At 43.2% G+C, this 14,949-nt stretch overlaps 1 protein-coding gene across 1 annotated transcript in view; it reads left to right on the top strand.

Annotated features, from left to right (window-relative positions):
• Positions 1-14,949, top strand: part of TXLNA (taxilin alpha) — a 1,198,503-nt gene that overhangs the window by 1,035,768 nt on the left and 147,786 nt on the right. Inside the window, exon 9 of the mRNA XM_044082609.1 lies at positions 12,917-13,009. Within this exon, the coding sequence (XP_043938544.1) occupies positions 12,917-13,009 (93 nt within the window). The remainder of the gene's footprint in view (positions 1-12,916; positions 13,010-14,949) is intronic.

The following is a 14,949-nucleotide window of genomic DNA, read 5'->3' as shown; positions in this document are numbered from 1 at the left end:
AACAACATAAACAAGCACAGAGGCACACATTCCTACCCCCTCTGCAGACAAACCATGACTTTGTGGGACACAGCATTGACTTATCAAGTACACCTGCAAGCACACTTCCTGCCAGGAAAGAACAGTACTCTGGCAGATGAACTAAGCAGAAACCTCACGGATTCCCATGAGTGGAAACTGGATCCACAAGTCTTCAGCATGATAACAAAGGAATGGGGATGCCCAGACATAGATATATTTGCCTCCCCTCACAACTGCGAACTACAGAAATTCTGCACAAGGACTTACCACACGTAAGCATGGAAAGTGGATGCTCTGTCATTCAGCTGGAAAAGTCTAACAATATATGCCTTTCCTCCTCTGCCTCTCCTCCCCAAGGTACTTCTAAAGGTCAGACAAGAGAAGCCAAGAATGATTCTGATTGCCCCAGGCTGGCCACACCAGCACTGGTACCCAATCCTTAACAGCTTGTCTCAAGGCCCATCCTGGACATTGCCTCTATTTCCTCACTTACTGACCCAGCGAAACAATCAGATTTTGCACAGCCAACTCAGGACCCTAAATTTGGCAGCATGGCAGATAATGTAACCATTCAAAACACACCTCTCTCTAAAGCAGTGATGGATGTTATTTTGGAGGCCAGGAGGCCCAGTACCAGAAAATCTTATGCAGAAAAATGGAAAAAGATTCTGTGCTTGGAACCAGGCACAAGGAATTGACACATCTGTACCAAATATTCCTCAGATTTTACAATACCTAACTGAGATGCTGGACAAAGGCCTATCCTTTTCATCAATTAAAATTCATGTCTCTGCCATTTCAGCTCATTACAATACGGAGCCTCCTATTTTTTCCCATCCATTGCTAAGGCAGTACCTCAGAGAGGCCAAAAACATAAGACCTCCAAGGAGAGCCCCAATACCTGCATGGGACCTCAATTATGTCTTGGAAAAACTCACACTGCCACCTTTTGAGCCAGCCAATACAGCTGATATAAAGTTTTTATCTTGGAAAACAGCTCTGCTCCTAGCAATAACGTCTGCAAGACGAGTTTCAGAGTTGCAGGCACTCATGGCTGTGGAACCTTTCATCATTTTCCATCCAGACGGGGATTCTCTAAGGACAAACCCAACATTTATGCCTAAGGTAGTGTCCAGTGTGGCCCTTAACCAAACCATTCATTTGCCTACCTTTTAGCCAAACCCACAGAATAAGGGTGAGAGACTTCTGCATTCCTTGGACATACACAGACAACTACGCTTCTACTTGGACAGAACTAAAGCTTTCAGAAAAACTGAACAACTTTTAGTGGCATATGCTGCTGCATCTCAAGGAAATCCTATCTCAAAACAGACTATTTCGAAATGGATAGGCCACTGCATTCGCTTCTGCTACTCACAACATGGCAAATCAGTGCCCAAGGGCATTAGGCCTGATTCTCCCAGGGAAGCAGCCTTTCTCAGAGGAGTACCAACCAAAGACATTTTAGAGGCTACAACTTGGAGTTCAGTGCACACTTTTACAAAGCACTACCATTTACCTCTCTACTCTAAATCCAGAGCAGGCTTCGCCACTGCAGTCCTGCAAGGTCTTATAGCCTCTCCTAATCCTATTTAGGCCCAGCCACCGAACCTCAGCTTTGGGATTCAACCCAAGAGTAATGACTGCAACAGTGAAACACGATGAACATAGTACAGATGTTCTTCATTCCACATTGCTGCAGTCCTAACTATTGGGGTAGTCCGCTGTCCAGTCGGCCCGAATACCAAAGTATATGGCTGACGTCAGTCAAGGCGCATTAGACTGACGTCAGTACGTCAGGGTACTAATGCGCATGACCGACGTCATATCCTCAGTCTTTTTTGCCGCATGGTCCGATGCAGAAGCTGTTTTGCGAGTGCAGGTTGGCGTTCTGAAAGTTTCTGAAGTCAGAGTTTCAGACCGAATCAAAGTTGGCTAAGTACCCGCTAGAATATTTTGTTTTTTCTTGCCTCAGTATTTAACCGGATGTCAGAAAAAGTGAATAACTGTATTTCTTGTGGGAAACAGATACCTCATAGGGATTACCATACTTTGTGTATACCTTGTTTAGGGCCTGAGCACGACGTTGTTGGATGCCGCTCTTGTGCTAGATTTAACAAACGCACTATTAAGAGAAGGTTAGACTGTGCCAGGTTAGTTTTGGGAAGCGTTGTAATTATAAAATGCCGCCGGATGCTCCGGCGCCGCCAAAAAGCGCAAGGATGAAGCAGCAAAGCCTAGAGTGGAGGAACCGACAGTCCCGGACGTCGGTTCTTTAGAAGGCTCAGTGGAGCCGGAGGTTTTGCCAGGAGTTTCTTTGGAGTCTCAAGAGACTTTACTGTTACAGGATGTGTCCTCTCAGGAAGTAGGCCAGTCTGAAGGGGCTTCTCAGGTGGCTGTTCTTCCCTCTCTTCCTAAGGTGGTTAGGGCCTCCCCTTCTGTTTCCAAGGCTTCTTTAAGAGGCAGGCCTAGTTTAGCTTCAGTGGGGTTTTCTCCGAGTGTGTCAGGGTCTTTGCCTAAGAAGCATATGCTAAAAATGGCAGAGGATTTGATTACTATGATTAGAGGTTCTATGCCCCCTCCTGATAAGAGGCCTAGGGTGGAACCTGAGTTTGAGAGTTTTGAGCAATGTTCGGAGGCTTCTGAGTCTTCGGCTGAAGACTTGCAGGAGTATCCTCCTTATTCTGATTCTGATGTGGATGATTCTACTCCTTCAGCTTCGCCTCCTGAGGATTTTTCATTCTCAGAGACTCTGCATTCCATGAGGGAGCATTTTAAATGGGAAGGTCAAGATTTCTCTGATTCCAGGAAGAGGCTTAGGGAATTCTTGTTTTTACTCCAGCATAGGCCTTTAGCTATACCTCCTGTTCTGAATGTGGTAGAAGATGTTTTTGCAGAGGCTTCCCTGAATCCTGATTCTTTGCCTCCTGCCCCAGTTAAACCGGATAGGTACTATAGGGTGCCTGAGGCTCATAAGTATCTTTTAAGAGTCCTAGGGCAGACCCGAAACTGTCTCTCAGGGGCCTAAAGGTGTGAAGGCTTCTGTTGTTAAAAATCCTGTTCCTCCTGATAAAGAGGCAAGGGCTTTGGATAGATGGGGAAAGAAAGTGTATACTTCTTCCACTTTAGCCATGAGGGCGTTGAATTGTCAGTTCCACATGTTAAAATATCAGAATTATCTCCTTTCACAATTGAAGTCTAAGGTGGATGCTCTGGCTGAAGGTATTGAGTGTAAAGAGTTGCAGGATTTAGTTCATGTGTCTGAACAGGTGGGTAAGCATTCCTTGCAGTGTGGTTTTGATGCTGTGCAGGCCTCCTCGAGGGTGGCTGCCACTGGTTCTGTTCTTCAGAGGCACGCCTGGTTGAGAGATCAGAATTTAGCTGAGCATGTTAAGACAAGGATTTTGGATGCTCCTTTACAGTCTGATGTGTTGTTTGGTTCGCCTGTGGAAGCAGTTTTAAAGAAAATGGAGGACAAGGCTAAGTCTATGCAAACTGTTAAGGATTTTTGCAGGTGCAGCCTCCAAAGTTTAGTAGAAATTGGCCTACTAAGGGATGGACATATCCTGCTTATGATTCCCAGTCTAGGGGTAGGTCTAGACGTGGTAGGGGCAGAGCTCAAGGTTCTTTTAGGCCTAGAACAGGGAGTTCACCTGCTCAGACTTCTGGTGAGGGCAGGGGTCAGTCCTTTCGTAAACAGACCCAATGACCTGCCTTTTCAGCTGCCAGTACATTCTCGCCTGGCAGCACCTTTGGGAGGAAGGCTGTCTCTTTTCAAAGAAAATTGGGATTTAATTACCCAAGACAGATGGGTTCTGGATATCATTCACCACGGTTACAGGTTTTATTTCCATACCTTGCCTCCTTTCAAAGGCATGCCAGACATTCCTCCTCTACAAAGACAAGAGGCTCACAAGCAAATTTCTCTGTTGCTCCAAATAGGGGCCATTCAGCCAGTTCCTGTGCCAGAAAGGGGCCTAGGATTTTATTCTCGCCTGTTCCTAGTACCAAGAAGGGGAACACGTGGAGACCAATTTTGGATTTATCTATCCTCAACACTTATCTGGACATTCCCAAGTTCAAAATGTTGACGTTACAACAGCTTTTACCTCTGCTGGGCAAAGATCACTGGATGGTAACTTTAGATCTCAAGGAAGCTTACCTTCATGTGCCTATCAGACTAAGTTGCAGGAAGTATCTGCGTTTCGAGCTGGAAATTCTCATTATCAGTTCTCTGCATTGCCCTTTGGCTTATCTACTGCGCCCAGAGTATTCACAAAGGTTCTGGCTCCAGTGATAGCTTACTTCAGACTAAAAGGAATTCAAATCTATCCTTACTTGGACGACTGCCTGATTCTGGCTCAAGAAAAGGAAGACCTTTTACAGCATTTGGAATATGTGATAGCAGTGCTAAGATGCCTAGGGTATTCTGTGAACGAAATAAAGTCCAGTCTAGTACCCTCTCAAGACATGTGCTTTCTGGGTGTGAGACTGAATACAGCAGCCCAGATGGCCTTTTAACCCCGGACAAACAAAAGAATCTTTCCAGTTACTTCCATCACCTATCTCTTCAGTCCGGGCTGACTGCAAGGACAGTCCTTCAAGCCTTAGGGTTCATGGCATCTTGTATTCTGGTGCTTCCCAATGCCAAACTGCATATGAGGAAGCTGCAATGGTATCTCAAAATGTATGGACACAGCACTGCCAGGAATTGGACACTGTCATTCAAATAATACCTTGCATTCAAAAGGAATTTTTGTGGTGGGCTCAGGAATGTCACCTAAACAAGGGACTCTCTGTGACCCGCCAGAGGCGAGTCAGATTCTGACGACAGATGCCTCAGACATTGCTTGGGGAGCTCATCTAAATGGAAAGTGGATACAAGACAAGTGGCCTGCCAGACTACAGCATCTACATATCAACATGAAAGAGATGTTAGCAGTCCAGTTTGCATTAATGGCTTTCAAGAAGTTACTTCTTCCAGGGCAGGTGTTGATTCTAACAGACAACACAACTGTCATGTGGTACATCAACAAACAAGGGGAACACATTCTTACCCTGTGCAGGCAAGCAATGATTTTATGGGAGACTGCGCCAGCTTGCAACTAACTCTTCAGGCAAGGTTTCTGCCAGGAGCACAGAACTCCTTAGCAGATGTGTTAAGCAGACAAATCATGGATCCCCACGAGTGGAAACTGGATCTTCATGTATTTCAAAATTGACAGTGTCATGGGGAACTCCAGACATAGATCTGTTCGCTTCTCCACTAAACCACCAGCTGCCAAAGTTTTGCACAAAGAGGTTTCATCACACAGCTTGGAAAGTGGATGCTCTTTCTTTCAGTTGGAAAAATCTTCATGTGTATGCTTTTCCACCTCTGCCTCTTCTCCCAAAGGTGCTCCTAAAGGTCAGACAAGACAAGCCAAGGATGATTTTAATAGCTCCAGATTGGCCTCGCAACACTGGTACCCATTACTGAGGAGTCTGGTAAGGAAACCTCCATGGCCTTTACCTTTGATTCCACACCTGTTGTCTCAGAGGGACGGTCACCTGCTCAATGTCAAGCTCCACTCTCTTCATCTAACAGCCTGGCATATTCTGTTTTGAAACACAGCAGGTCTCAACTTCCTCAACAAGTTTTAAATGTGATTATGGAAGCCAGAAGACCTAGTACAAGGAAGGTGTACTCAGAAAAATGGAAGAGATTTTTATTTTGGAGTGCAGCAAACAATTTGGAGATTTCTGAGCCTAATTTGAGTGTGGCTCTTCAATATCTTACTGAGTTATTGGACAAAGGTTTGTCTTTCTCTTCCATTAAGATTCATGCTGCAGCAATTTCAGCTCACTATGATTGTGATCCACCATTGTTTTCGCATCCTTTGTTCAAGCAATTTCTTAGAGGGGCAAAGAATATAAGACCCCCACGTAGTGCTCCTACTCCTGCTTGGGATCTCAATTTTGTGTTGGAGAAACTTACTCTACAACCTTTTGAGCCTGCGGCTACTGCTGACTTGAAATACTTGTTCATAGGTTCATAGGTTCATACTAGGCTATCTGCCCGAGGGCATTTACAAGCCTAGCCCATAGTTTTGTGGCTTACGCCACCCCTTTAGTATGGGGAACTATACCCATTATTTTGCTGTGCCTCTGTTGAGCAGTGACACTGAGGTAATCCCTGGGGTATATCTGCGATCTCCCATCCATTGGTCAAGATTTCTCTTGAACAAGGCCAGCGAGGTGCTCTGCCTCACATATACCGGGATTTTATTCCACAGCATAGGGAGTCTTTGGGTGATGAATCTATCCCTCCAGCACGTCCTATCCTCCATGGAAGACTGCTTTTTTGTTGGCCATTACTTCTGCAAGAAGGGTTTCTGAGTTGCAGGCCCTTATGGCGGTTGAGCCTTTTTTGATTTTTCATAAGGATAGGGTATCATTACGTACTAATCCTTCCTTTATGCCTAAGGTGGTTTCTAGTGTGGCTTTAAACCAAACTATTCATTTGCCTACTTTTTATGCAGATCCCCAAAATAAAGGGGAAAAGATTTTGCACACTTTAGATGTACACAGGCAATTGCGTTATTATTTAAGCAGGACTAAGGATTTTAGGCAGTCTCAGCAGTTGTTTGTTTCTTTTGCTTTGAGTTCAGGGCAAGCCTGTGTCAAAACAAACTATTTCTAGGTGGATTGGGTTTTGCATTGCATTTTGTTATTCCCATCATGGCAAGGAGATTCCAGCTGGGATTAGGCCTCATTCCACTAGGGCTACTGCCACTTCAACAGCATTTCTAAGGGGTGGCAACTAAGGATATTTTGGAGGCAGCTACTTGGAGTTCAGTGCATACTTTCTCTAAGCATTATCACCTTCCTCTCTACTCAAGTCTAGGGCTGGTTTTGCCACAGCTATTTTGCAAGGCATGTTGTCAGCTCCTGTTTCCTTATGATTTGCCAGCCTCCCTTACCTCTGCTTTGGGATTCTACCCAATAGTTAGGACTGCAGCAATGTGGAATGAAGAACATAGTACAGTTTTGTACCTACCATAAATGTAGATGTTCGAGGATCCACATTGCTGCAGTCCAATTTACCCTCCCTCCTTCCCCTCTGTGTTTAGGGGTGGTTGTGTAGGTGAGGTTATATTCTGGTACTTTTGTATATATTGTACATATTTTTGATGCAGGTATGTTTGGAGTTTTTTGGTATTGGCCTTGTTTTTTTAGGGTCTTCTGACATCTGGGGCAAGAAAAGACTTGAGGATATGACGTCGGTCATGCGCATTAGTACCCTGACGTACTGACGTCAGTCTAATGCGCCTTGACCGACGTCAGCCATATACTTTGGTATTCAGGCCGACTGGACAGCGGACTACCCCAATAGTTAGGACTGCAGCAATGTGGATTCTCGAACATCTACATTTATGGTAGGTACAAAACTGTACTTTGTGTACCTACCATAAATGCAGATGTTCGAGTGTATTCACTGTTGCAGTCCAGGTTACCCACCCACCATCCCCCTTTTCTTTGCTGGGACTTACCTATACTTCTCTATCTTATACTACCTATGTGGTGTATTTGCTTGTAGATGAAGGAAATGTTTATTTTACTGCATGCATAATTATTGGCATAATTTTTTAGCCTACCATTTCGGGGGCACCTGACATCTGGGGCAAGAAAAACGGAAGAAAATGGCGTTGGCTGCATCTTTTATACCCCTGGCGCACTGACGTCAGGGAAGAGGCGACAGCAACCGACGCCGGACCTAGACTTTGGAATTCAGGCCGACTGCGGGTAGCCTGCCAGCAGGATAACCCAAGAGTAATGACTGCAACAGTGAATACACTCGAACATCTATATTTATGGTAGGTACACAACTGTACTTTTTAAATATAGTATCCCAGGGATACAGATTTAATTTCCACATGTTGCCAATCCCAAACGGATGGCCAGATCTGCCTCCAAATCAGTGGGCAGAGGCCCAGAAACAAGTTATGTCCGTCATGAATATGGGGGCTATTCAACCAGTACCAGAAAAGGAAAAGGGACAAGGTTTTTATTCAAGACTTTTCCTGGGACCCAGAAAAGACAAATCATGGTGTCCAAGTCTGGACTTATCCATTCTAAATACTTTCCTGGACATTCCAGAATTCAAAGATGCTGACTCTACAACAGTTACTGCCTATGCTAGGTAAAGATACCTGGTTGGTAACTCTAGACTTAAAAGAGGCTTACCTGCATATCCCAGTCAGGAATCTTGCAGAAGATAACTCCGCTTCAAAGCAGGCTATTTGCATTACCAGTTCTTTGCACTGCATTTTGGCTTGTGTACTGTGCCCAGGGTATTCACAAAGTGCTTGGCACCAGTAATTGCATTTTGCAGACAAAGAAACATCAAATGTATCCTTTTCTGGACGATTGTCTAATTCAGGCAGAAAACAAGGACACTCTTCTACAGCATCTGGCGTTTGTAAAAAAGGCTTCTAACTTGCATAGGGTACACCATAAACGAAAAGAAATCATAACTGGCACCCTCTCAAAAAATTACATTCCTGGGTGCAAGCTTGAATACAACTGCCCAGATGGCTTACCTCACGCCAGACAAACAAATCCAATTGATGACTTACTTCAAACAAGTGGCCACAAAAACCCAGTTATCTGCAAGACAAATTCTGCAGGCCTTTGGGTTTATGGCTTCCTGCATTCTTCTAATTCCATATGCAAGACTGCATATGAGGAAACTTCAATGGTATCTAAAAAGCTTATGGAGTCAACATTGTCACAGCCTGGAAACAATGATTCCTATCATTCCTTGCCTGCAGAAAGAGTCCCTATGGTGGGCAGAGGTCTGTCACCAAAACAAGGGACTGTCATTCATTCCACCTCCTGCCACCCAAACACTGACTATAGACTCATCAGACTATGCTTGGGGGCGCATCTGGCAGAGAGATGCATTCAGGCAGAATGGAGCCCAAATCAAATGCACCTGCATATCAACCAGAAAGAGATGCTAGCTGTACAGAATGCTCTGACAGCTTTCAAGGACTTTCTTCATCCAGGACAACTACTGATAAAGACGGATAACACCACAGTCATGTGGTACATAAACAAGCAGGGGGGTACCCATTCATACCCCCTTTGCAGACTAGCCATGGCCTTGTGGAACACAGCCTTGACTTGCCAAATACATCTACAAGCTCAGTTCCTGCCAGGAAAGCAAAATACTCTGGCAGACAAACTAAGCAGAAATCTTGTGGACCCATATGAATAGAAACTGGATCTGCAAATCTTCAGCATGTTGACATGCAAATGGGGGAGCCCAGACATAGATCTTTTTGTCTCACCCCAAAACTATCAGTTGGACAAATTCTGCACAAGAATCCATCACAAAAAAAAGCTTGGAAAGTGGATGCTCTATCCTTTAGCTGGAAAAACCTATCAGTCTGTTCTTTTCCCCCTCTGCCTTTGCTCTCCAAGGTATTACTAAAAGTTAGACAGGAAAAACCAAAAATTATTCTGATTGCTCCAGATTGGCCTCGCCAGCACTGGTACCCGCTCCTACGCAATATGTCACACCTTCCTCAATAGTACCTGCCTCAGACACCTTATCTACTGTCTCAGCAGAACTTTCAAATTCTACACACTCAGCCCCAAACTCTGAATCTTGCAGCATGGTTTATCAACTAATTTCACCAGTTACATCTCTCAGCAAACCTGTGATGGATGTCATTTTGGAGGCTAGAAGGCCTAGTACTAGAAAATCTTATGCTGATAAATGGAAAAGATCCTGTGCCTGGAATCAGGCACAAGGAATAAGCACAGAAATGCCCAAATATTCCGCAGATTCTGCAATATTTAACTGAGATGCTTCACAAGGGCCTATCTTTCTCTTCCATAAAAATCCACGCCTCTGCCATTTCAGCTCATTACAACACACATCCTCCCCTCTTTTCTCATCCCCTGCTAAAGCAGTATCTCAGTGCGGCCAAAAATTTAAGACCTCCCAGGAGAGCACCAACTCCTGCATGGGACCTCAATTTTGTGTTGGAAAAACTCATCCTGCCTCCTTTTGAGCCAGCTGCTACTGCGGACATAAAAACATTTCTCTCTTGTAAGACCGCTTTTCTTTTAGCAGTCACTTCAGCTGGAAGGATCTCAGAACTGCAGGCTCTCATGGCATTGGAGCCTTTTATTATTTTCTACCCGGACAGGGTAGCGCTCAGGACCAATCCATCCTTTATGCCTAAAGTGGTATCTAGTGTGACTCTTATCAGACCATTCATCTGCCAACTTTTTTTTCCCAAATCCCCAGAACAAGGGGGAGCGGATTCTGCATTCATTGGATGTACACAGACAACTAAGATTCTACTTGAACAGAACAAAATCTCTAAGAAAATCTGAGCAACTACTGGTGGAATTTGCTGCAGGGGCAGAGGGAAAGGCTATCTCAAAGCAGACCATTTCAAAATGGATAAGTCATTGTATTCATTTCTGCTACATGCATCATGGTAAACCTGTCCCCAAGGGGATCAGATCCCATTCCACTAGGGCTGCATCTACTTCTGCAGCCTTTCTCAGAGGGGTTCCTACCAGAGACATTCTAGAAGCTGCTACCTGGAGCTCTGTTCATATGTTCACCAAGCATTACCATTTACCTCTCTTCTCTAAATCCAGAGCAGGCTTTGCTACTGCTGTCCTGCAGGGCCTTATATCTGCTCCTAATGCTGTGTAATTCCATCCTCCCCAGCCATAGCTTTGGGATTCTACGCAAATGTAATGACTGCAACAGTGAAACATGAAGAGCATAGTACAGTTGTGTACACAACATAAATTTAGGTGTTAGAGTATATTCACTGTTGCAGTCCTGGTTACCCGCCCTCCAGCCCCCTACTTTTCTCTTTTTATACCTCCTCTTTCTGTTACTGTTATCAAAAGCCTTTTTGTTGTATTTGTTTTTATTTGAAGGTGTATTTTTTGTGTTCTAAATTACATATATATATAAAATTTTGCTCCCCATTTGAGGGGCACCTGACATCTGGGCCAAGAAAAGCTGATGAAAATGGCATTGGTTACATGTTTTATACCCCTGACGACCTGAAGTCATGGAAGAAGGGACAGCAACCGACGCAGGACCCAAGAATTTGTTAATCAGGCCAACTGAGGGCAACTTGTCAGCAGATTACCCAAATGTAATGACTGCAATAGTGGAATGCACTCGAACATCTACATTTATGGTAAGTGTATACAACTGTACTTTATATAAGGATCTCCTTGATTTTAATTTTATATCTTTTGCCTGAAAAAGCTGTCCATTAGCGAAAGTATAACTTGCATTTTAAATTGCTCTACATCAAAGACCATTTCTTTTTTGTTTCTACTGAATCATCCCAAGAAAGCTGTTCCTCCTCCCTTCGATCTGAACTTTGCTTCGGAAAAAATTACTTTGCCACCTTTTGAACCTTCAGCTTCACTAAAATTCTGTACCTGGGAAACATTTTTTCTGTTCTGTCATATATCTTCTAAAGTAGCTTGTGTTGCAAGCCTTTATGGCAGCCCCACCTTTCCTTGTCTTCCATAAGTATAGGATTTTAAGGGGTAAACCCCTCCTTTATGTCCAAAGTGGTAAATGAACTGTTTCTGAACCAATCTATCCCTTTGTCTTGACCAGGGAAAGAGCAGCATTCAGTCTGCACCCAACTGCATGCTTGGTTATATGTGGATTAACAATTAAAATTGGAATTAATAGTATTCAACTCTACATACAGAGCTTTGTCTGTCAAATAGCATTTAACAGTCTAGTTATGATTTGATTGTGTCTGAACCAATAATAGTATTCAACTCTACATACAGAGCTTTGTCTGTCAAATAGCATTTAACAGTCTAGTTATGATTTGATTGTGTCTGAACCAGTAGAGAATCTGGCTGTTCACTCATTTGTAAGGAGGCAAAATAATTGTGTATCCAGAATATCTTTCCTTGGCAGACTATTCTGTTATACAGTTGGTTATCATTGCCTTATTAAAAGGTCGGACATTTAAGGTATTTTTGCATCTGGAAACCTGGTATTCTCTCGTATTTTTTCTGTTGTATAATTCTCCTTTGTAACCTTATTCAGGTTAAAATTAATGGAGTTTCAAACTTTTTTGCTGATGTACATCAACAAGAAGGCTCTTTATGTTGTTGCTAGTACTGTCAAAATTGTCAGCTGTATTTAGCCTATACCCCAGGGTTGTTTTATGTTCTAGCTTACCAAGTGCAGTCCTGAAATTTGTGTGTACCTTAGCTTGATAGAATTCTTGTATATATTGGTGTCTTATAAGAATCGTTTTAAGTTTCCAAGAAGTCATAGTTCAATAAAATATTTCTTAGGCCCTTTTTGGCCACCCAAATTGATAGGTTGAGCTGGATGTCGCCAAAAAAGGCATTTGCATGATTGTGGCCTAAAAGACTAACGGTCTTTTACATGTAACATTTACAACACTAACCATTTGGAGGTCTTAGACTACTGAGTTCATTTTTAATCTAAGAAATGCAGAGTAAGATGTGTGTTACGATGTATGGCGATTTTCAAATACAACTAATACGTATTTGAAGGCAGCATTATTCTTAGTTTGTAGTTTTTATAATTCGCCAATTCTGTTGCCTTCACAATGCAAAAGTGGTGATGACCGTTTCCGGAAGCCTCTGTGTTTGAATATAAATTCTAATTTTAGAACAGCAAGAAAGGAGGGTTGATATTTTGGTTGTTGAATTTCAATTGGTGTTTAAATTTTGTATACTTTGCTTTATGTATGTTGACTTTTTTCTAAAAAGTAAGCAATATATTTTGATTTAACTTTTAAATTTGGCAGTTATGTTAATGTGTTACTTAAAATATTTTAAACCATTTTTGTTTTTACTGCAGTTGTCGCTTTATACAGAAAAATTTGAAGAATTCCAGAGCACTCTTTCCAAAAGCAATGAAGTATTCACTACATTTAAAAAAGAAATGGAAAAGGTAAGTTTTTAAGCTTCAGAAGCCTGCCTGAGAAATTACTTTGTTCTAATGTACATTTTAAATATATAGTAATATATTCAAGGAACCCCTGCTAAAAATCCGAGCATTGCTAGAACTAAAAAAAAAAAATGGGCAGTGCCCTGGTAGAGTTAGTGCTCAGAGAGCCAGCAGAGCAGGCTTCAAGAGTGATGATGTCCAGTAGAATGCTACTCGCTCTTGGGATTGTATAATCCCTGTGTGAATGCTTCATAGTATTGAGTTGTAATAAAGCATGGAAGGATATAATAATTCCAACCTGCTTAACGTAAGAACAAGTGATTGCGTCTTTGCTTTTAAAATTACATTTTACATTTCCTCCTTTAAGTTATACAGGATGTTCTTCGTGTTTCACTGTTGCAGTCATCACATTCGGTTTATCTGCTTGCAGTAGCCATCAGTCGGCCTGATTATCAAAGTCTTGGGTCCTGCGTCGGTTGCTGTCTCATCTTCCATGACATCAGGTAGTCAAGGGTATAAAGCATGCAGCCGACACCATTACATCAGTCTTTCTTGCCATGCGGTGCCCGAAGCAGAAGCAGTTCGCAAGTGCCGGTCGGCCGACTCCTGAAGTTTTCGTTTTCGAATTTCAGAACCAAAGTCTTCAACTAAGCTAAGTACTCCGTTGGGGAACCTTTTTCTTGCTCTAAACCGATGTCAGTAAACGCTAACAATAGTATTTCTTGTGGAAAGCAAATACCTCAAAGATTTTCATTCGTGCTGCATTCCTTGCTTAGGCCCAGACCATGACGTACCTCGCTGTCGGTTTTGTGCCTTATTCAAACCTCAACTATTCGTCGTTGGTTCATTTACGCTTCTAAGTATTTTGATACTCAGTTCAATTATCCAGAAATGGCTTCGGTAAGCCACCAGACTACTGACATTCTGAAAAAACGCAAAGATAAAGACAGAGACAGACCGCATAGGTCCAAAGCTGCCAGTTCGCCGGTACTCAGTGAGGCGCTTTCACAGCTCTTGATACCCGCTACTTCAGATTCGTAGGCCTCTACTTAGATGCATCCGGAATCCGGTATGCTGCGAGATGTTTCCTCGACTGTGGAACCTGTGGATGATCTTCATTTCACTGTTGCAGTCATTACATTTGGGTAATCTGCTGGCAGGTTGCCCTCAGTCGGCCTGATTAACAAAGCCTTGGGTCCTGCGTCTGTTGCTGTCCCTTCTTCCATGACGTCAGGTCGTCAGGGGTGTAAAACATGCAGCCGAAGCCATTACATCAGTCTTTCTTGCCGTGCGGTGCCCGAAGCAGAAGCAAGTTCGCAAGTGCCAGTCAGCCGACAGCTGAAATTTTCATTTTCGAGTTTCAGAACCGAAGTCTTCAACTAAAAGCTAAGTATCCCATTGGGGAAATTTTTTCTTGTTCCTTACTGATGTCAGTAATAGTTAATTGCATTACTTGTGGGAAGCAAATGCCTCATAAGGATTTTCATTTGTACTGTATTCCTTGCCTAGGCCTTGATCAATAACGTACCTTGTCAGTTTTGTGCTAGATTTAATAAACGCACTATTAAACATTGGTATATTTTTGCTTCTAAATATCTTGGTTCACGATTTAACTATCCAGAAATGACGGTTGGCAATCCAACTACCGGAATACCTAAAAAATGCAAAGAAAAAGTCAGGCCATCGAGGTCCAAAACTGGCGACGATGCTTCTCCTAAGCCAGTCGCTAGTTCGCCGGTACTCAGTGAGGTGCTTTCGCGGCCCCTGATGCCCGCTACTTTTGATTCGCAGGCTTCTACTGAGACCCATTCGGAGTCCGGGATGCCACGAGATGCTTTAAGTATTGAACCCACGGATGTCTCTACCTTAGATGGATCTGGAGCCGCTGTGCAGGCACCAGCTTCTGAGGGTGTTTTCAGGCCTAAAGATTTGTATTTTAAACA

Source organism: Protopterus annectens, chromosome 1.part1 (genome assembly GCF_019279795.1).
Source record: "Protopterus annectens isolate FY-2018-M chromosome 1.part1, PAN1.0, whole genome shotgun sequence".
Taxonomy (NCBI): domain Eukaryota; kingdom Metazoa; phylum Chordata; order Ceratodontiformes; family Protopteridae; genus Protopterus; species Protopterus annectens.
The sequence above is the reverse complement of the archived record's forward strand: the minus strand, read 5'-3'. Positions and strand labels throughout refer to the sequence as shown.